This window comes from Pholcus phalangioides, unplaced genomic scaffold (genome assembly GCF_987345545.1).
Source record: "Pholcus phalangioides strain wild (caught in Gottingen) unplaced genomic scaffold, Ppha-v1.0 ptg000036l_1, whole genome shotgun sequence".
Taxonomy (NCBI): domain Eukaryota; kingdom Metazoa; phylum Arthropoda; class Arachnida; order Araneae; family Pholcidae; genus Pholcus; species Pholcus phalangioides.
The window spans coordinates 722,917-746,811 of record NW_028301623.1 but is presented as its reverse complement, the minus strand read 5'-3'; the positions used below and the strand labels follow the sequence as shown (position 1 = coordinate 746,811).

The following is a 23,895-nucleotide window of genomic DNA, read 5'->3' as shown; positions in this document are numbered from 1 at the left end:
CTGTTATGTCCGCCAGGCGGCGCTACGTTCATAACAAAGTTTCCCAGCTTTTAGGGGCCATTCAAGTATTACGTAAGCAGATTTTCAGCTATTTTTGACCCCCACCCCCTGTCAGCAAAATTTCTTCAGCAGCTTGGAGTATTTCATATCTTTAAAAAAGGTTGGTTGATGACGTAAGCAACCTTCAAACCCCTTCCCCTTGTCATCAAAAGTCAGCAAATCCGAACCCCCCCCCCCCCGCATCGATGCTGGAGTAATACTTGAATGACCCCTTACAGTTCATGGAAGCTTCTTTCGCCAATACAGGCGAGGTGCTACCAAACCGTACATGCACCTTATAAACATCCCTCTGAGGAACGCAAACCGTGGGGGTCGCGTCAATGAACGAGGGGTGTTGCGAAATTCTTCACACAAAATAAAAACTTCCAAATAAGAAATTCATTTTTATTTAAAAATATGTCGAAACTAAAGAATGCCTTTATTCAGCTGAGCTAATTACCATGTATTGTACAATGTAATTTTATCAAATTCTACTTGCACAATAATCAATATATCGGCTCCGTCACGCCAGAATCACGAATGTGCAATGTCCTTGCAAAAAAAACCGTGGGAAATGACGTTTGAATGTTAAAAACTCCACCCATGTTACTCTATGGAAGTTATTTCACTAAAATCCTTTTTAAAAACAAAACAAGGTATCCAAACAGCTGATTAAAAAGAAAGGAAAATTTGTACATTCATGCTTCTGGCATGCGGTGGACGATATCAAGTTAGTACTTTTACAAGGTGGCTTGGAGAGAGAATCACCCGATTTTAAAATAGCATATTTCTTAAAAATTAAAAACACAGAATAGAATGATAAGTGATATGTGAATATACGGGGAGAAATGTGTCTACGTTTTATGAACAATTTTTTTTAATTGTTGATTTCAAGTGTAGAATCATTTTAAAATCGGATGATTCTTGCTTAATCACCCTGTAGGCTATACGAAAATCAAGAGGACTATACACTTCTATCTTGCATAAGAGACACTAAGTACATAAAAAAACAAAGTAAATATTTATATGATAATAAAAAAGATGAATATCTTTGGAAGTCAATATCACTTAATTGAAAGCGAAACAAGCGTTCCGAAAAGGGCGTTCGGGTCAGCACGTTTACTGACAAAAAATCAGGTGGTCCCAGAAAACCGTGGCATATGGTCAGGTCATGTTTTGAACATATGGTCGCCGATAAATGTTTTGGTCAGAAGGGGTGGGGGGGGGGGGGGTCCCCACGATTCAAAAGTTTGCGTACCGCTGTTCTAACGAATTTATGCGTGTCGGAATCTGCTGTATATAGACCGCAACTACATACTTTGTCAACCGGGGCAAGCATGCATTCTGGCACGCTCGTATAATTTAGAGGGACAGGCAGGCCCGGCTTTTGAAAATACACTAAAACGATGTACGTATATACATGCATTTAGTACGCCTTTGCCCCCCCCCCCTTGGAAAAGTTGAAATGATGGCCCTGGAAACAGTTAAGTGAATTCAGCACCTCTTCTAGCCCAGGACCGTAACTAGGCTGGAACAACCGGGGCAGTGTCCCAGGGCCCGAGCCTAATATGGGGGCCACAAAAAAAATTTACACTCATTTTGCATAATAATAACCCTTTCAAGAAGGGTTGTCTTAAAAATGAAGTCTTCAGTGTATAAACATTGGTTTCGATATCATCCAAAAACAGATTCAGAAGAAAACAAAAGCTTTTCCTTAACTGACATTAGATGGTACAACGGCCCAGGCGCGGATCCGGAGGAGGGACGGATGATAGGAGCCATCGCTCCCGAGAGCCGGATATCGTGCGAAAAATTCTTCGAAAAAAATACTTGCGATCTCATGAAACTACAAAATTAGACATTCCTCCTCGCTGCTCCGTGCCTGGCTGGAAGAGCTGTTGCCCATATGGTGCAAAGATGCTCATAGATGCTCAACCTATGGTCCGCGGGCCAAATGTGGCCTTCTCAGTCATCTGTTGAGGGGCCGTTCAAGTATTACGTAAGCACATTTTTAGCCATTTTTGATTTCCCCCCCCCCTTTGTCATCAAAAGTCAGCAAATCGGACCCCCCCCATCGATGATGGCGTAATACTTGAATGACCCCTGAGGCACGTGACCTCGACCCCTAATTTTGTAAAAATGAACTGAACGGCACATTTTTAGATCACTTAAGAGACTCCCGGGACAGTCCCAGAGCATTTAAGCGGCCTGCGGCCATTCACAAATCACTCAAGTGACCTGCGGTTTAGTCGGCACTACAACTATGAACGAAAATTTACTCTCATCCAGGGATATAATTCATTTTGGCGTACCCCCCCCCCCCGTTATTTTGAACGGAAAAAAGAACTTGGTGCTCTTGCTAGTCCAGCACCCGGGACACCATATCCTCCCTGTCCCCCCCCCCCTTTCTAATTGTGTAGTTCCATATCACTAAAATGCCCCGTGAAATATTTACAGACCACTTGACTCAGCCATCACTGCGTCAGTGACCCGCGGTACAGTGCCAGCGCACTTAAGCGGCCTGTGGTGCAGTTCCAGATCACTCAAATGACCCGTTTACAGATCACTTGATTGACCCGTTTACAGATCACTTGATTGACCCGTTTACAGATCACTTGATTGACCCGAGGTACAAATCCGGAACACTTGAGTGAACCGCGGCACATTTTCAGATCATTTAAGTGGCCTGTGACACGTTTTCAAACCAATGAAGTAGCCCGCACTCTCCTGAAAGTCAAGTACACTTGGTGTCTTGGAGAAAAGAAATCACTTGCGTAGCTGATAATTGGGGAAGGGAATTTATCATTTTCATTTACTACATGTGTCCCACCCCCATTCCCGAAGCGAGAAGCCTAGAATGATTCCTTATTTGCTTCTATGTAGGGCCACATTAACTGTATCACGCGAAGTCATTAGAACGATGAGGAAATGATGTTAGTAATGCGAGAATTAAAGGCAGAAAATCCAATAGAAAACATGAAAAAGCCTACAGACACCTTGAAATACTTGAGTTAATTGATTCTGAAAATCATTCCACATCCGAAAATAGTTCACAATGTGACAAGAAGAGGGATATACGGCGTGTAGCAAGCACTGCTTATGCGTCTTGATGCATTCTAATGGGATCAATTATAATAGCATATCGCACATGCGGTGGTAGTAAATCGTAAGACGGAGATTTTCATCGCTGCATAATCACGATTCTGGTGTTATTCGAGCCCGACTTCAAGAAAGATTAATTCGAGCAGAAATTATGAATGAGTTTATCGAACGGATAATTACACACTCTATTCTGTAAACCTGACAGGGGATTAATTCTGATCTGGATCAAATATTCAGTTGAATATGATTCCCCCTCGTAAAGTCTTATAATAAGTTCATTAACATTAGTGAATGTGGGAACTCGTTAAAATATACGTGCCTGGTCGTGATTATAATTATTTAGATAAGCCCTTAGAAGCTCTATATCATCAATACTATTTGACAGCTTCGTTTTAAGGAAAATGTCTTTTTTTTTAAAGACGAAATTCCAATTTTCTGAATTGGGAAACCAATTTCTAGTTAATTTGAACATAGAAATTACCGCTTCTCTGATGAATATTCCATTTAAGCCGAGCATGCGCAGCTGTCACAAAATTACCGTGCACACCAAGGGTGCTCAACTGTTTTGATGAGTGCGGGCCACTTCCATGGTCCCAACATAGCTGAGACCAGGCACGTAGCCAGAAATTTCGTTCGGAAGGCGAGCACTTTCATTTCGAGGAGGGGGGACCAAAGTGATAGAGCAATAGATTTGACCATCTTTTTCCCTTTTTTCCGTCATTTTCTCACATTTCGGGGAGGACCAGACTCCCCAAGTCCACCCCCTCCTCTCGCTACGGCCTTAGTTGCGGGGTGAAAAACCTCCAGCCCTGGGACTCGGGACGATTACCATTATTTTTGTTTTTTCACGCTATATGAATTCACTACAGAGGGGCCCACCAAAGATACCAATCATGGGGGGCCCCGAGAGAAAGTGTGGGGGGGGTCATGACCACTTCATTGGTTTAAAAACGTATCGTGGGTAACTTAAGTGATCTGAAACAGCACCCATGTGACTTGAGTGATCTGTAAATGTTTTGTGGGGTCACTTAAGTGGTCTTCTTGTATGCTGAAGGTCACTTTAGTGGCCCGTGGCATATTCGCTGACCACTTAAGTGAACTGAAAATGTGCCTCAGGCCATTTCAGTGAAGTAAGAATGTGCTTTTGGCCGATTCGGTGAAGTAAGAATGTGCCATGAGCCAGGGCCGTCTTAACGCATGGGTCCACCTGAGCGCGGCCCGGGGCCTTCAAGAGTAGAAGGGCCTCACGAAAATGAGATCTAGTTAAATTTTTCTGGAATTTGCCAGGTAGGGTCTCAGAAAAACCACTTGGCCCGGGACTCATTATGCTCTTAAGGCGGCCTTGCTGCGAGCCACTCAAGCGATCGTACCAGGTCACTTAAGTGATATGTAAACGTGCTGAAGATCACTTAAGTGGTCCTCGAATACGATGCAGGTTACTTAAGTGGTCTGAGAATATGCCGCGAGCCACTTCAGTGGAGTTAGTATGTACCACGAACCACTTAAGTAATCTAGAGCAGCGTGCTTAAGTGAAGCTGGTTATGTTCTGCTTAGTTCATTTGAAAAAAAAAGTTTCAGGTCGCGGGCCACTTTTTTCAGATGACCCGAGGGCCAGATCTGGCTCTTGGACCATGGGTTGAGCATGTAGGGTGTACACGTGCTGTGCAGTCGTATAGGTATCGTGCTGGACTCTCATCGTGAAGGCGCAGGTACAAACCTGGGTTGCGGCACAGTGGTGATTGGCTGGAGCTGGTTTTATCGGTTTTCCAGCTTCGATGCCGAGCCGGTGTCCCATTTAACTGAGTCACAACAGAATAAATTGCAGGCGGACCCGCAACACATACGCGTATGCAAGGATGAGAGAGCAATAGCCCCTCCCCACCGTTCCCCGAAAAACTGTATTATTGACAAAGGCGGGATGGTGGAGGTGGGCAATCATCCACTCCGTTCACTATACTTCGGTGATCCGCCCCTTCAGTTACAGGAGCCTGTATCCGCATAACAAGAAAAATTCAGGCATTTACCATTTTCATTTCAAAATACGGAAGAGAGATGGCATCACCAGAAAAAAAAACCTGAAACGAGCATAATTCTGGCCACATAAATACTGTAAGACCACACATATGCATACACTTACCTACACACCAATACCAATTCATAATTCCACAGTTATGTATGGTTGAAAAGCAGTGGTTGCCAACCTCTGTTATGTATATCTCCGAAGTCACGAGACGGGACACTCAAGAGGTTATGCGATTGCATTGTAAAAAACACCAGTGGCGTCGGAGCCGAGAATACCGCTCTTGTGGTAGTGTGGTCATAGTGACGGACTCGTATCATGAGAACCCGGGTTCGAACACCAACGGCGGAGCAGTGGTGGTCGGCTAAAGTTGATTCTCTGTGGTTCACTGCTAGGCGTGAATGAAAGCCGATCTCCCCGTTAAACAGTCTCGCGTTACGGTGGAAATACTGAGTCACACTTCACTCATAGTTAAAACAATACATGGCAAATGCACACTTCCGGCACAACTCATTCGCTAGCAAGTTGTCCATGGCGATAGGCATGGAATACACATGCTACCACTGAGTAGCATATATTCCAGGCGTGATCGTTTTGAAGAAAATGCGGATGCTGTGGGTTCTTCTGCACCCACGTTTTTTTTTTTTGTTTTTTTTTTGTAACACGGGCCCAAGCACCCCTAGAATTAATCCAGAAATTAAAATTTTCCGCGTGGAGCTCAAGGCGAGCACCCACGAATGTAAAACACTTCCGATCGATCCATATATCCGTGTACAAACGTCTCCCTATTTGTAGGGCAGAGACGCACATGAAGAAAACATTGGGGACAGGGGGGCTGAAAGTCGCTGGTCATCCCGTATATACGGGAGAGGGAATTGGGAGGAAGCATTGCATTGTTTTTTCAGAAATTATTTGTACAAAATTTATTGGGGGGGGGGGGGGCTCAAATGGCCTCAGCTCCTAGGTTCTGGCGTCTATGTAATAGGGTTATATAACGCCTCTGTATTTTCAAAAGTAACATGTTTACAGAGATTTCGAAAGTTGTCTAGGCGTGCACACATTTTTTGCATGTCTTTTTTTTTTTTTCCGGAATGTAAATAACAAGATGGAACTACGAGTACGCACATGTTTGGAACATGACTCACACAGAATCATTTTTTCTTCTTTTTTTTTCCTTCCTCTCTTTTGGACTCGAACTGGATGATGACGTCTGTAAGCATGTGGTGATGCATGCTTTAGTTATTTTTCATGTTCTTATGGCTTCTGTTGCAGAGATCACGTCAATCACCCACAGGTGGCGAAGGGCAAAAATGAAGTAAACCTAGGCATTCTTTCACATTGTCCTTTGTTTCGCTTTACGCCTTCCAAAGTTTATCCAACCGAGAAATTTCTTTTGTTTTTTTTCCAACCAATATATTATATACATTGTGATCCATAAGCAGATGATTGATGATATCCTGATTATGAGGTTATATATCACACAATGGCGAATAGCTCTATTTTCTATAATTAATCTCTGCATTTCTTTTTTTTTTTCTTTACTAACTTCGAATAACGTGAGAATTTTCGATTTTCAATCCCGTATAACGAAATTGACAATCCGCCTTCTCAGACAGTATCCACAATTTTTTTTGCCAGTTTTTTTTTTAGGATCTAAATAAGTACATGGGTTGATTTTTTAGCAGTGGTAACTGCAGTCGACGCTCGTTATAACGACCCCATGTTATAGTGACCATTTCATTACAACGACCGGTAGGATAAGTCCCAATAACGACTATGATATGTTTTCCTTTCGATATAACGACCAGAGCCGTCTTAAGAACATCATGGGTCCCCGGATCAAGTGACTTTTTTGAGGCTCTACCAGGCGAACTCTCGAAAAATAAAACTACTTCTCATTTTTCTGAGGCCAAATTTACGCCTGAAAATTTAACTATATCTCATTTTTGTGAGGTTCCTCTACTTTTGAAGCCCATGCGTTAAGACGGCACTGATAATGACCCTCCTAATATTACGTCCGTTTTCAACAGGGACAAAGGAGGTCATTATATCGAGCGTCGACTGTATTTATTTGTTAGATGTATATAGTATACGTATAGCACAACTCAATCGGTAGTAAACTTGCCCATGGCGTTAGACCGGAGTTGTGCTCGGTTTGAAAAAAAAGAAAGAAAAGTATACGTAGAAAGTTCAAAGTTTTATATGCAGGGCCGCAACTAGTGGGGAGCAAGCGGGTCTCGTGCCCCGGGCGCTGGACTAGAGAGGAGGCACAAATTTCATTCTCAAACCTACCTTCAACATTACAAGGGGGCGCCAAAATTTTCACTAGCCCCGGGTGACCAAGCATCTAGTTGCGGCCCTGTTTATATGCCTTGGATGTAACCACCAGTGTTGCGTGCAATGCGTTCCCTAAGCCTTTCGATACGGTGGGTACCGCTTAATCTTTGAATGGTGCAAAAAGCGTGACACATTTTCGTGTCTCTCTCTCAAGGCTCCTACCCACCTTGCTACTGTTCAGTAAGGTGATGCAGATACGCCGCAAGCCTCTTACAGTCCTTGGTGACAAATGGTCCGCCTCAAAATTCAGAAGGTAGGTGGCAGCACTGGTTTAACACTCAACAAGCATTTCTGAGAAACAACCTTCGCGTTAGGTTTACAACGCATGCACGCACATTCCAACATGTACTCATTCGTTAGAAATACCACAGAGGAATATGGAACGAGGTGCCTGTGTGGTTTAGTAGGTCTACTACAAAGGACTGCTTAGTCCTTTGCGACACCGTCGTGCATTGCGACCGCTAGCACATTCAGTTATTAACCAGCTCCTCCACTCTTGCTTCGAAAACATTGCGGCAGTATTCCGACCGGCTCATCAACAACTGCTCTGTACTTGTTATCATTGCGCATGTGCATGGAGGGGTAGGCGAGTTCATTTGCTCTGAGGGAGGGTAAGCATTCAACTTGTGGTATAAACTAAATGGCCTAGCTCCGTTTGAAGGCATTGCTGCAATACTTTAGCCACTATTAAAAAAATCAACCCACGTATGTGCCTGTTACACTTGTGCGAGGCATGTGATAGCCTACTACAGTGGTGCAGGAGCGTCGCTCTGGAAGGGACGCCAAAACCAAGGTGAAAAAGCGAAAAAAAAATTAAAAAGAAAACTTTTTTTTGTTAGGAATTATTGGGATGAGAATAAATTCAGAAAGGGGAATGCAGGGGGCGCACGAGTAGAGATTTCGCCTCGAGCCGCCCAATGGTCCGTGAATGATCGATCAGCCGATTAGAGCGTACTGGTAAATTTTGATATTCTAAATTAATTCTGGGGGTGCTCGGCCGAGTGCTACAAAATAGGTGCTGTATCACCCACAGGAAAAACCAGATACGTCCCCACGTTAACATTCCTAAGGAGCCACCGCTAACGTATAAAGGACTTTTCTATACCTATCTAGGGGTCGGCAAGGCTGCTACTAATTTTTAGAGGAAATCTAACCTTTCGAGTATTACGAGTAGGGGGGCATTCGTAGCTTGGAAATCACCACTGCAGGTCCGTCATTTGGGTTGGGGGCGTTGCCCTCCCCGGCTTTTGAAAATACACTAAAAAAATAGTATATATATATATATAATTATAAATACATTGAGTATATGTTCTTTGCCCCCCCCCCCCCCGAAAAAAGTTGAAATGACGGTCCTGCACCACTGGTCTACTATACTCACCATGACTGAAAAAATGATGACTTTTCAAGATCGGTCGAAGAAGAAAAAAAGAAACGATTCGGGAGTACATTTTGTTTTCGAGAATCGATTCTTGAGAGATATTTCAAGCTCTGCATGAATCGAAAAAAATTCCAACAATGATCTAAAAATACGTTATATACCTACATCCAACATGATTCTAGAGATGGTTTGAAGAAAATTAACGCCAATAGCCCATAAGGAGATGGGGAAAAAAGGGTGATGGCGACCCAAGATCAGGTCAACAGGTTACGTATAAACAATTCAGTCCCGTCATATAGGACACACACATACATTTTACTTCAATACACGCAATAGACTAAGAAGTTATAGCTCTATTCAAGGGGATCATTGAAGCAATACATAGTTTATGTACCTCATGTCAAAATGGTCGGAATCGATGCTCCTTGGCCGGTCAGTCGATGCACAGAAAAGCCATTGAAATTCTCAACGGACTAATTATTAACAACCACGGATAAAAAGGTCAGTGGGAAAAAGATGGTTCAAGATACGAACATCTTTCTTGTATTTCTCTATGATTCCTTTCAACGCATTGATAGCCCTTCCCTTTTCATAACTTTGCAGCTTTTTTGGTGGTAAGAATTCTCGAAACTCTCAATAAAAAGCAGGTCAGCGGATAAAATCTTAAGATGTGGACCCATTAAATTGGGTGATTTTTGTTCTTGACAATACCTATCGTCCTCGTAAACGATATTCTTCATGGCAGTAGTAGTAGTTCGAAGCATGATTGCCAAGATCGATTCTTATCATCGGTTTCGGTCTACGGCAGTTCTGAAACATCCCCCATCTAGGTAGAGAACTTAATTAAGTATAATCGATCTTAAAATCAATTAAGAAAAACAGATAGAAAATTCTTTTCTTTTTTCTTTTTCATTGAAAGCGGGAGAGCTTATAGGACTGACGCTGAAAATCGATTACAAATCGTCGGCTGCCCGCCCCCGAGAAACCATCAGTAATTAGGGGTGTTCGGAAAAGTAGCACGAACATCAACTTGTTTCTACACACACACACACGCGCGCGCGCGCACTTGGAAGTTATGCAATCAGAAATAAGGACATTGTTAAATTAAAATGGGGGGGGGGGATGTTCTACAGAAACAAATTTACACACGCAATGCATGTGAACACACATACGCGGGGTGTTTCACTTCAAAGCAAGCTTCTTCAACCTTTGATACAGCGCGGGCCACATTTGACATTATAATGAATCCCGAGGCATGCCTCTCACAAGGGTGGGGTTGACAGGGCTCCAGCCGGAGACCCAGAACGATTCTTATCGTTCTTTATTTTTTTTCACACTATAAATTCACTATAGAGTGAGGCTGGAATGATCGAAAAGATCCCAGCTTGGGGGGGCCCTGCTACTGCCTATACTTAATCGTACACGCACCTCGTAAACACTCCTCTGGGGAATTTCTAAGTTCGAGTAGCCCTAATGTATTCATGTTGTCATATTTATGCATGTTTCGTGTTGTACTGGTGCTGTCATCTGCCTTCTATGTTTTGAAGTTGGAAGTCTTCCTGACCCCAAAAGACCAGCCACATCCTACCTCATGAGGATATCGAGGTGCCCACGGGGATGGATGCATCCGGAAATGAAGGGGCGCTCTCTCCCTCTCTCGATTTTTAGACAGTTAGCAATGAAGTATGATAGGTAATTAGTTTTAGTCCATAATCTATTAATCGTCCGGCAACAGTTGACAAAGAAATCTCTAGATCTTGGGTAGAATCGTCCAGCGATGAAATCACGAATCTCGCAAAATTGTCCGGCTATCGTCTATCCGGGTGTCAGTCAGCGGTCGAGTTCACAGTTGGCTATCGATGTTTACCGTAGACATTGGCGTACGCAAAGGGGTACCCCCTTCCCCACGAGCCGAAATTATAGTGCTATTTTCAGGGGGGAAACGTAAACAACTTAATAACGAAAACGCCGTAATTATTATTGGGAAAATTTTCCTTTCGTTATAATACGGGGAGCCACAAATTTTACTAGCAGAAATTTCTTCGATTGAGAGCTGTGTAAAATGTAATATCATCGAGCGAAATTTCCCCTTATTTTTGTAAATTCGAATCTTGAAACGAACCGTATAATTTACATTCCTTTCGGACACTTTTGGTGAAACGCCCCGTGTGCAGCTTATTACACACGATCGTTTGTCGAAGTGTCTCGCTGTAGGATCAATGGACTTTTATACGCGCGTAAAAATCCTGCATTTCTTACTATTTTTCCAGCCCTCCAGCGGATTTAATTTTTTTTTCAAGGCCGTTCAAGGAAGCGAGTTAAAAAAAAAAAAAAGAAGCTCGAGTAGATTCACGCGAGAAGATGGCAACGATAAACAGTATAAACAAGTAATTACGTCTGTGTAGAGAAGAAAAAAAAAAGACGACGTATCCTACTTCTGTGAGAAGAGAGACAAGAACACAACTGAACAACTTTTCCTCTCGCACGAGAAAATCCTGAACAAAACGATTCGGTTGATGATTTCCAAGGACGGGGGGTGGGGAGAGACAAATACAGCTCTGGAATAAAACTTCATCCACGACTTGCAGAGTATAGCTTAAAAAAAAGGTAATGCCTGCCATGGCAAAAAAGAAAACAAACCGAACGAATAAAACTTCTACGATATTTTTGGTCTTCGAGATCTCGATGGCCGAAAGTTCAAATAGCAGACTTCCTTTCCTATAGTCCCAGACCCATGACCACGTATGAGAACCATCCCGATAGTAACAACTTCTTGAACTAATCTGCTCCCAACTGTGTGGGAAGTCGATTGTAAATGAATGAAATACTGATGGTGATTGATGAAAAGTTTGCTGAAATATAAGCATTCATTTTTCTCATTTCACATCAACTGGTCACTTTTTCAACCATGGCAGTGTAAAAGAGAAAGAATTAGGCATGACAGTGTTAAAGAGACTGACTTGAACCAGCACTCCACGTGACGCAAACATGACATCGATTTCTCGTTGTACGGCCAACACGACTACAATTTGTGACATTCAATGCACTCGGACGGACCGCCACCAACGGAACTTTGGTTATCGAGTGCAGGGGGGGGCCCCCAACTGAACCGAAATTTTTATTATTAAAAAGTCCACACGTGACAAATCACTAAAAAAATCGTCAGGACAAATTTTTAAGAGCCAAACATTCCCCCCCCCCTCCCCCAAGACAGGTCAAGAATAAGGTTTCTTCCGACTTCTCTGGGACATAGTGACCGCCTTCTCAGATCTCAATTCAGTAACCGCGCGAAGAAAATGTTAGGCGCCTATACCAATTTCTTAGTCGCCGTGGCGACCTGACACTTGGGATTTGTCAGCCCTTGTATCATACACTATGCTTATCATATGCGATTTTGAGTAGCTTTCGAAGTTCAAACTCAATCATAATAGTCCACTTCGGTGCTTCTCAACCTGCGCTCTAAGGAGGACACGGGTGAAAATCAGATGAGGGGGAGCCAGGACAAGTCGGGGGGGGGGCACAGATAGCTGTGCAGGAACAAAGCTCTCAAGTAAAATATGGTGGGGGAAAAAATGGGACTATCCATAGAACCAGTGCTATCTTAACCTATGGGACCCATGTAGGTGTGACCTGGAACCATAATGTCCCTACATGTTGAGATCTGGTAATATGATTTTCAAATATCAGTATATAAATTTGTAAGCTGTTACTTTCAGTTGAGTATGAGGCCCCAGAACATCACTTTGCCCAAAAACCCATGATGTTGAGAAGCTCATGCCTAAAACCCTCACAAGAAGGAAGCTCACTGATTCCCTAGCCCAAGGTAGGCGCGGACTCAGGGTAATGTGTCGGTAAGTTCGATTTATTGTGTAGGTCCGTTGGATCGTCTCGTATATTTTACACAGACCTATTTTTCCTATATAATTCGGCTCTTGAAAGGGATGATCACCCCCGCCCCCTTTCCTTCTGGATCCGTGTCTGCCACAGGGTTCCATAGGTCAATTTTATTTAGAAAATTTTTGTTCGCTTGAAATTTTGTTTTCATTAAATTCAGTTCGATAAGCAGCAGAAAAGATCTCGCTCTTGGACGAAGGTAGGGGAGCCCAGGATGATAAGAGGGGAGCCCAGGATGATAAGACGGGAGCCGCGAGAAGAAAATATGGTCCGAAGAGGGCCATGGACAGGAAAAGGTTGAGAAACACTGGTCCACACTTGATCGATAGCTATAATAACCAATATGCAGCAGGGGTTTTCAAACTGCGCGCCGCGGCACCCTAGTACATCTACAACCTGTGTCGGGGTGCCGCGGAGTGGTGAACCTGACAAAGGTTTTTCGTGGAGATTGTTTGTTAAACAGCTCTGGGGAGCCAGTGAAGCTCGCGGATAAGCATTGAATAGGGGGGGTGGGGGGGGGCACAGCTGGTGGAAAAAGTTTGAGAACCCCTGATATAAAGGATAGTAAGGAAAGTCCCTCGGCCACATTTTACTGACAAACCGTTGATCTTAAAGGCATACTTCCAACTAGAAAAAATATCCAAATACCGTCTAAAACTCAGATACATCATACATATTGCAAGGGGTTGTATAGTTATTGAAATACAAAAACTAACTTTTTATACGGGCACCCTGTCTTCAAAAAACCCAATCAGAAAGTTGTTTGATTCTGTCTCTTCTAAGGCCGACAAGAAAAAATAAATAGATAATACACGTTTTTAAGTGCAATATTCGGAGCTATTCAGAATTGAGAAATCGGGGGGGGGGGGGTATGAACATCATACGTCAAAGAAAGAAGCGTTGACTGTTAGCTGTTCTTTCTAGGGCTGGTCCGATTAATCGGTTAATCGATCAACTGTTAACCGCAGTTAAAAATTTTAGTTGAGTTAATCGACTCGATCAGTTCGATTAAAATTTTTATTAAAAGTTTGTGAATTAACTTTATTTATTTTGAAAAAACCGATTAGATGTCTTATAAATCATGTTCTATGCAGAACATTTCGGATAAGTGACCATATTTAAAAATATTTGAATCAATATTTTGATCAAATTAGATTCAACGAAAACCGATGATTTCAATTTCAAATTGAGTTTGACAGGAGTTTTAGAAGACGACGAAAATTTATTGTCTCCACTATTTAACAGTAGTTTTTCGTATTCTTGGAAGCATCGGCTCATCTCCTCACAAAGTACCATTCGAGAGGAGTTTCTAGGAAAACAAGCAACAGTATAAGCGAAAGTAGTTTCGAAATCAGTGAATAATAACCTAAAATAATCAATTAAAAAAATATAAAGAAACGATCCAAGTGAAGAAATTCCAGATTTTGCCAAAATGCATTCAGCTTATCAAATTCTTTCAAGAGGGCAGCCTTAATTTCTTAACCTATTCCTATATTTCTTTACATCTACCGAATAGGTGAGTAAAATGAATAAAATATATTTTTATAGCATCTATCAGAGTATTATATGGTCACAAAAAAAAAAAAAATTCGATTAAAATTCGATTAATCGATAAAAAAAATTTTGATTAACTTGTTAAAAATTTTAATCGATTCCCAGCCCTAGTTCTTTCTTATCTTTCCACCGATTTTTGAAATCAATCAATGAATATTGCACTTAGCACAGTGAATTTTTTTTTTTTTTTTTTGCCCTCAGAAGAGACAGGGCAACAACTTTATAACTGGGCTTTTGAGGACAGGTTGCCCGTATAAAAAGTAAGTTTTTATATCTTAATAGAAAAGCAACCCCTTGCGATGTGAATGACGTAGCTAAGGTCTACACGTTATCCGGACACTTCTTCGAATTTGAAGCCTCCTGCAGTTCGCCAGTGAAATGTGGCCTACGGAGTTTCCTTACTACCTTGTTTAGATCACGTAATAAAAAAAGTCCAAATTTCAAATAAGAAGCTACTTAGAAAATAAAAAATTTGAATATGCGTATAACAGCCCGCGTAGTAAATAAGAATCGGGTGAATGACTTTTAGTCATAAACATGTCGAACATTTTTTTCTTCTTCGTCGGAGTACACACGAGATGTCATCGAAGAGAAAATCTGAAGCGGTTTTTTACGAAAAAAAACGAGTAAAGAAGATGAAATTCCCAAGGCTTTGGGAATAACTACTATAAAGAAGAAGAAAAAAACCCCAAAAAACACAAGCTCAAACCAAGCGTGCTAAAAACCTCGCCCGTGCTACACATAACGAATGAAGCCGTACAAAAAAACTACACTATAACATCCATCAGGCTCAAAGAAACAGCTTGTGTAAGAAAACCTTCAGACATATCCCTCAAGAGAGTTATATATACAAATTCATAATCGGCTTTTTACAAAGCGGTTATACTGCCCGAAGGGCAAAGAAAATGGGAGAAGAATAAATGAAAAGGCAATCGTTCCGAATATTCCTGAATGATTTCTGTTTCAAATTTCTACGTTCTTGGATATAGGGGGGGGGCCACCACAGGCAGTGCCGTCTTAAGGCATGGGCCCAGCCGGGGGCCTTAAGAGAAAAGGGGGCCCTCACAAAAATGGGATCTGGTTAAGATTTTCGAAAATTTGCTTGGTAGGCCCTCAGAAAAATCATTTGGCCCGGGGGCCCATGATGCTCTTAAGACGGCCCTGGCCACAGGTGACAGTTCTTCAGGGAAGGCGATGATGAAATTGAATTAGCGTAAACACATTTTGATAAAATTATAGATTTCTGCAGCGAGGGTGCTCAGCCTTTAAGGGAGTGCGTTGCAAACATACCGGCCGCTTAAGTGATCTGGAACTATGCCAGGGGTCACTCAAGTTATCTGTGGATATACCGTTCATTCACGTTATCTGTGGATATACCGTTCATTCACGTTATCTGTGGATATACCGTTCATTCAAGTGATCTGGGAGTGTGCCGCAGGTCACTGACGTTATGTGAATATGTGCCATAGGCCACTTGAGTGATCTGAAACTACGTCGTGAGCTTCTTGAATGATCTGGAACTGGGCCGTAAATAACTTGAGTGATGTGAAACTGCACCGCAGGCAGCTTAAGAACATTGGAAGTGCACAGTACTCGAGTGATCTGTTAATATGCCACGAATCGTCACTCGAGTGATCTATTAATGCGCCACAGGTTATACTAAAGTGATCTGTTAATGCGTCACAGGTTACTAAAGTGATCTGTAAATGTCCGTGGACTAATTCAGTGACGTGGAATAGCAACACGGGAATCTTAAGCGTTTTGGAACTGTGACTCGTGTCACTGCGGGCAGTACCGGACTTCGTCATTCAGCGACCCAGTGCAAGAACAGTTTTACGGCCCTCTTCATTTTTTATATGTATGCCACACGCCCGAGAGATATGATAGGAATTAAGCTTAGAGATTATAACTCTCATTCTTGCTTACACATTCACTGAAAATCAATTTATGCGCCCCCCCCAAAAGACTATGAATTCGGGTGCGTCAAAGAACATTTCCGGGGAAGTTCCAGAATGCATGGCCGTTTTAACACATGGGCATAGGAGGCCCACAGGGTAGTTCAAGTGGATAGGGAGCCTTATGTTAACGAGACGCGTGGGGAAAAAAATTATGTCTAAGAAATGTAAAAATATTTGAATTGTGGGGTCGCTGCCACCTCAAGTCCGAAAGGGAGTCATGCCCAGAGAATCTATTTCCCCCCGAGGGCTAATGGTGCTATTAAGACCCTGCTCCCCCCCCCCCCACAAAGGGGAAACTACAGAAGGCGCAGTGGGGTTGCAGAACACCGACTCGCATTTGCGCCTCGAAGTTGAAAAAAAAAAACCGCAATAAAATACACAAAGCCATAGCTTAAATTTATGAGTACATTTTTAAGAATGGATTGCAGAGGGCCTCAATATCATTTTCGCACTCCGCTTTACAATTCCCAAGCCGACACTGATCAGAGACACAGCCACGCAAAAGCAACCGGTGCTGACAGGCAATCTGAACAGCATCATGAGCCCCCGGGGCAATTGATTTTTCTGAGGCCCTACCAAACAACTTCTCGAAAATTCCAACCAGATCTCATTTTTGTGAGGCCTCTCTTCGCTTGAGGCCCCCGGGCCCATGCCTTAAGACGGCATTTCCCACAGGTAAGCTTATTAGATGTGGACAGAGGCTGAGTTTGCCGCCTGTGGGCTACACAAATTTTGTCGCCCTTTCTCCCATTCTACTCTAATTTTCTTGACCACTCGTTTTTCAAATTTTCAGCGCCGAATACGGATTGACTCCCGCCCCTGTAAATACGCCTCTGTCTCTAAATCCCTCTTTTTTTGGTCACTGACATGCTTACACACTTTCGTAATCACTCTTTTTATGATTCACTGACCTGGTCACTCCCATTGTTACATACCCTCTACGTCACTCATTGACCTACTCCCTCGCTCTCTAGGTCACTCTTTTGGTCATTCACTCTCTGGTTACTCTTTCGTCACTCACGTGCTCATACACCTCTCTAAGTCAGTGTTTCTCAATTCGGTATCGGACTATCGGGTCTTGACATCATTCATACCGGGCCGCGAGTGATTAGCTGTTTCCTTTTCCTCCATCCATTTTCTGTTGGTCGTGTTATGTGTGTGTGAACGAGCCTTCCGATTACAAAAAATAAATGAACCGGACCACGGGCTTCTGAAGGTTGAGAACCACTGCTATAAGTCACTCTTACGATATCAAATTTTGCCACCCTTCTCTCATTCTTCTCTTATTTCTCGATGACTCATTCCTCAAATTTGCTGCCCCCTCTGAGAATTTGCAGCCCTATGCAATAGCCCCCCTGCAAATACGCCTCTGGATATGGAAACACCCAAGGACTTCGCAGCAGCGAAAGCCTTATAGGTTGACAGGACTATCTCGGAGGCTTTGCTGCAGCCCGCGCAACAACCCTGTCTACGAAATAATAACTTCCTGAAAGTATAGAACAGCCGAATTTTAGTGTTTGCACCAGCGATTAACAGCTACAATAGGTAAAGCATACGTCCAATAAATCTTCTTTACTCTTCCGCAATTAACATGGAATTGAAAATCACAAAACGAAAGAGAAAAAAAAAGCTGAGCTAAAATAAAAAAGGGCTCAAGAGGTGGCCAAAGTGCAACCGAACGCCACACCTGACCTGACATGGCGTGAGTCGTTGAGCGGTCAAAGGCTTCTTCTTCTTCTTCTTTTGTTAATTTATTTTCTTTCTCGTGGTATATTTTTCTACTTTTTTCCTTTTTCTACGCCATTTGAGCAAAGAAGAGATTTCTTTTTAAAGTGTCCTCTCCTTTCCATGTCTTCTATTTTCCTTGAGAAGCTTTCGCCCGGAATTCCTGCTATGACTGAATGATTACATACTGTATAATAATAATAATAATAATGTGTGACTAATGGCCGGAGGCTTGACCTCTACCCAGAAGTTTGCTTTTTTTTTTTTACTTATTGGTTATTATTCAAGATATTTTAGAGAAAGATGTATTTCTTTATGACTTGAATGAATCATTATTATTATTTGTTTTTGGAGCTTGCAATGTTGGAACGAGATGCGCAATTCTTCATTACTGAATTTAATTTGGAAATTTTGACGGCATTGCGGCAAAAATAGAGCCATTAATAAAATTAAGATTCAAAGCAATGGTGATGAGATGATTATGCTACCAAAAGTGGACGTTTAGGCCCCGGAATCCCGAGTCAAACAAGGGCTTCTAAATTGTAAATGACCTTCATTAAATCTGAAACCATTTCTTTGATTAACTCCGAAAAATGATTTCTTTCATTTATTTATTTAGAATTTTCAATCGATTCTGAAATTCTTTATTAATTCCGAAACCATTAAATTTCTTCCATCAATTCCAGTGTTCCAAAGCCTGGGGTCCATGAGTACCCTCTATTACTCTTTATACCGGTAGAAATAGCGGTTCTCAACCGGTGCTCCGTGGTAGGGCTCCGTGTGAACTCCCAGGGGTCTCCGCGGCCGCTCGATGAAAGTAAAAAAAAAACCAGTAAATTAAAAAAAAATAATTATTAATATTTTTGAATAATAAAAATAAGTCAGTAAATTTGATGAATAAATAAAAAATAGGCCTACGGGGCTCCACCATAGAAATTATACACCGGAAAGGGCTCCGTGGGTCAAAAAAGGTTGAGAATCGCTGCTCTAAGAGGATCCGCTGCATCATTTTTTCAATTCCCTACCATTGCATGAATTTGACACATTTAGTGCTGTAAAATTGTAGTTTATATTGCATCAATTTTTTATCATATGCAACTTACACAAAATAATACGTTTTGGATTTTATGGAGGAGAGGGAAAGAGGGAAGTGCTCCAAATTTACCTTTGCTGCAGGTTGTCCGCGATGCATTGAATTTCACTAAGGGAGGGGGAAGGGGGGCGGGTACGCCTAATCAAAAAAATTGGGAGACAGTGATGTATTCTGAGACCGTTTCTTTCATTAATTCTGAAATTAAATGCTTCTCACAGCATTCAAAATTAATTCTGGAATTATTTCTTTCTTTCCTTAATTCAAAAATTATTTCTCCCATTAATTCTAAATTTGTCCTTATCAGAAACTTTCTCGAAGCGGAGGAGGTACAACAGAAAGGGCGACAACGTGACCACAGAAAAAGATTGCTACCGCAGGCTTCGCAACTGGGGGGAGGGGGGCGGATTCACCCTTTAACGGCTACTTCTACATTACACGAAGAGCAAAAATACGTGCTTGTCCTTGCTGACAAAATACATATATCTAGTCACGGTCCTGGGTTAGCACACCAACCTCACCTCTCGGTGAGTATTAAAAAAAAGCGAGAAAATGTTGAACGCTGCCGTTGGGAATCGGCAATTGCGGATTTTTTTTTTTTATTCACCGAGAGGTGGGGCTGGTGTGCTAACCCAGGGCTGTGACTAGATATATGTATTTTATTATTGTTATATCAATTCTATAAAATTCGTTCATCAGTTCTGAATTTCCATATCAATCATTACCATTTATTTACTTCATCAATTTTGAATTTTCATCGATTCTAAAATTATTTATTTCGTTGGTTCCAAAATTACTTCTTTCATCATTTATTCTGAAAAAACTACTTCTTTCATCATTTCTTCCATTCATTCCGAAATTTTCATAAATTCTGAAATTACTTCTTTCTTTCATTAATGCTGACGTTACTTTTGTCTTTCGTTAATTCTGAAATTAAATCTTTTGTTTACTCTGAATTTGCATCAAATATTACCAGTTATTTATTTCATTAAATTCTGAATTTCCATAGATATTCAGAAATTACTTCCTCCATTAATTCTGAGATCATCATTTCTTCAATTTATTCTGAATTTTTATCACTTCTGTGAATTTGTTCATTTATTTTCCCCCATATTTTATATAAAACTACTCCGTCGATTAATTCTGAAATTTACTTCAAATTGATTTGATCAATGATTGTGTTCTAATTTTCCATTCTGAAATTATTTCTTTTACATTAGTTCTGAATTGTTACCGATTTGTGAAATAATTTCTTTCGTAATTCCTAAATTTTCATTAAATTTTTTTTCAAGTTCTATTACCAGACCCACTTACACCTGGTTGAGGCCCTGGGGTTGTGATTCCCGACCCGTGTACCGCGTTGATTCAGCGTTTCGTTCAGCGCGTCTCGAGTAGAGACACTCTTACTTCATGGGTGCAACCAGAGAGGCTTCAAGTGTATAAGGGCGGAAGGGCCGTCTTAATATCGTCATGGGTCCCCGGGCCAAGTGATTTTTCGGAGGCTCTGCCTGGCGAATTCTCGAAAAATTCAACTTCTCATTTTTCTGAGGCCCCTCTTCTGTTGACGCCTCCGGGCCGTGCCCGGGTGGGCTCTATGCGTTAAGAAGGCACTGGAAGGCTCGGGACAATTTCATTTGGTAGCATGTTCACCGCTGTGGTGGTCGAGTGGTCATAGTGCCTGACTCGCAGTGAAGATCCGGGTTCGAACCCCACCAGCTAAAATCAGTTTTCTGTGGTTCTCAACTTCGAAGGGAACCGCACGAATGCGAGCCGATCTCCTCGTTAAAATGTCTCGCCGCAGAGAGCAACAGGCCTACAACGGTACAAATATTTCAATGGTTACACTTCACTCCTGAAGTATAGATGGCATCACTGACAAATCAGACACAACAGTAATTCAGGCCACTAGATGCACGCACACTTTCGGCACAACTCATTCGGTAGTAAATTGCCCATGGCGATAGCCCGGAGTTATGCTCGGTTTGAAAGAAATATACCATGATTTTTGACTATGAAAATTGGTAGATGGGTACACTTCGTGCTAGGTCATGGCCCTCACATACTGGAACACGGCCTCTACGCTGGAACTTTTGGCGGGCCCAGGCTAGATTTTTTACGGGCCTCTCTGTAGTTAATTCATATAACATGATGAGAATCGTTCCGGACCCCGGGGCCGGAGCCCTGTCAGCCCTACCCTTGTGGGAGCCATGCGTTAGGTAGGGGCCATGGGATATAACTTTGCCTGAGGCTCATGAATGCCCCCTCAAACGGTGGGGCTGACAGGGCTCCAGCCCTGGGGGGGGGGGCGGGACGATTCTCGTCATTTTCTTGTTTTTTCATACTATAAATTCGCTGTTGATGGGGCCCGTGAGAAATCTGATCTGGATGGCCCGCCAAATGCGACGTTTCAACCTATGGGGCCTGCACCAGGCCATGGGCTCATGATGTTGTCGAGCAGGCGCGGATATATGGGGGGGGGGGGCAAGCGAAATGCGATAATTCGTGAAATTCTCGGAATATATGATAATATCGCAACAACAAATTCAAGAAAACTTCGCTAAAAAAACGGGTAAAACCGGGACGTTTTTCAAAAAAGTCGGGATAGCGAACACGATTGGCACGAAAAATACGGGAGGAAATGCGGTACATATGCCATGCTGAAACTTTTTTCTTCTTGTTTAAGCAATTTGTAAAATCACCCCTCCCAACAGCGAGCTTTAGATCCGCCCAAAGAGGTTATAATCTATAAACCTTGTATATATTCTATAAACCTGGGGTTATAATACTATCATTTATTCTTATTCATTCATTCGTCCACGACTGCCGTCGAGACCACCCGAGATGTTTATAACATTGCAATGTCATTTCTAAGTTATACGAGCATAAAAATTTGTGAATCTCTGATCTGACGAATTTGGTGGCCACGGCTCTCACAAGCGTGGGGGGCTAACAGGGCTCCAACATTGGGGCCCGGGACGATTCTCATCATTTTTTTTTTGTTTTTTTCACCCTATAAATTCACCATAAAGGAGCACGTGAAAAGTGTGGGGACCCATCAAAGGTCCCAACCTAGGTGCCCTCTTCCAGGATGTTGAGCAATGCTGGTGGCCAGAGGCGCCGACGTGAAGAAAACATTGGAGAGGGCTGAAAATTGCTGGTCGTCCCGTATATACGGGACTCAAGCACGCACGCAAGGTAGAGGAAGGTGCATTGCATTGTTTTTTCAAAAATTAACTTGAAGTTGGGGCTCAGCCAGTGCCGTCTTAACGCATCGGCCCGGGGGCCCTCACAAAAATGAGATTTGGTTGAAATTTTCTAGAATTTACCTGGTAGGGCCTCAAAAAACCACTTGGCCCGGGGGCCCATTATACTCTTAAGACGGTCCAGGGCTCAGTCCCCTCACAAAATTTATTGGAGGCTCAAATGAAGGGCCGTCTCAAGAGCATCATGGGCCCCCGAGCCAAGTGATGTTTTTAAGACCCTACCTGGAAAATTCTCGAAAATTTCAATCACTTCTCTCATTTTTGTGAGGCCCCTCTCCTCTTGAGGGTCCTCGGGCCATGCCCGGGTGGGTCCATGCGTTAAGACGGCACTGAAAAAGAAATTTACATCCATCTCAGGCCCATGGGATGAAGCTAAGTAAGGCTTCCCATGGGCCCGATGATAGAAGTAACGGTAACTGTCAGTTTGTGAACAACCGTAACGCGTAATCATCCGCACAATTTCAAAAAATAAAAATAAATTTTACAACCTGTATCTTGCAACCTGGGGGCAGCTTTTTTGAAGAATATTGATGAGATTTCTCTCATTCTTTTTGTAATGAATATAAACATGAAATTCATGACGACAAATTCATTAAATGATCTCACCTTCCTAGATCTTCGAAAACGTCATAGTCCTCGTAAAAAGAATTCTTATTGGTATTAGCGAACAACATCCCACGTTTTAGAAGACATTTAAATAAAGAGGGGAGACGCGTCCACACACGAACAACAACAACAACAAACAAGTCGCTCCTCACTCACATGCACATACCGGACGAACGAGTTGTCGTTACTCCAGCAGCCGACAGACAACATCGATTCAAATCCCTCGCTTCAACTCGATGTTGACCGGAGACGTGATTTTCAACAACGAGCATGCGCGAAAACATTCTACCGGTTTCGCAGGCGGATCCGCATCACCGCTTGTGATTTGTCGGTTTTGTTGACGCTGTGATGTCAATGAATGGGAAAGACGTGACCATAGGTATCGTAATTTACGGGACATCATCGTATTTCCCCCCGATACAGTTTTTCAACTCTCAGTTTGAGTTTTGATTCTTTATTGAAGTAAAAGGGGGAAATTATTTCCACATTTTCATAGCTCGAATATGAGTGTGAATGACTTGAAACTGAACTGGAAACATTAAGAAACTGAGAGGGTCAGACATAGATTAGTTACAACCAACTTCTTGAATGATTTATATTATGCTTTGTTTTATTCTGCTATATATAAACTATGGTATAATAATCTGGGGTGGAGACTATAAAAAAAATTTGTAATCAATAGTGTCAATTCAATATAGATGTTTTAGAACCATGAATAGTATTAGTCCTCCACATACTCCAATATACAGAACCTTAAACTTATTACCTTTGAGATATAATGTTATATACCGAATTCTTCTCACTTTATACCGGAATAAACCATTATGTATAGCAAATAATAATGTACCTTTGCGACGACCAACTGAAATTTTCACTATACCACACTGTCGAAAAGAAATTTTCCGGAAACATTTTTACTACTTGGCTTC

The 23,895-nt window shown here is 42.2% G+C and overlaps 1 protein-coding gene across 2 annotated transcripts in view; it reads right to left on the bottom strand.

The window, feature by feature from the left end:
• LOC149065960 (death-associated protein kinase 1-like) overlaps positions 1-23,201 on the bottom strand; it is a 110,418-nt gene extending 87,217 nt beyond the window's left edge. Inside the window, exon 1 of one of the 2 annotated variants that reach the window (XM_089253288.1) lies at positions 22,967-23,201. In XM_089253288.1, the coding sequence (XP_089109414.1) occupies positions 22,967-23,034 (68 nt within the window). In that variant the 5' untranslated portion in view covers positions 23,035-23,201. The remainder of the gene's footprint in view (positions 1-22,966) is intronic. The other variant, XM_089253289.1, reaches the window with a different exon arrangement.
• Positions 23,202-23,895: the final 694 nt, after the last annotated feature.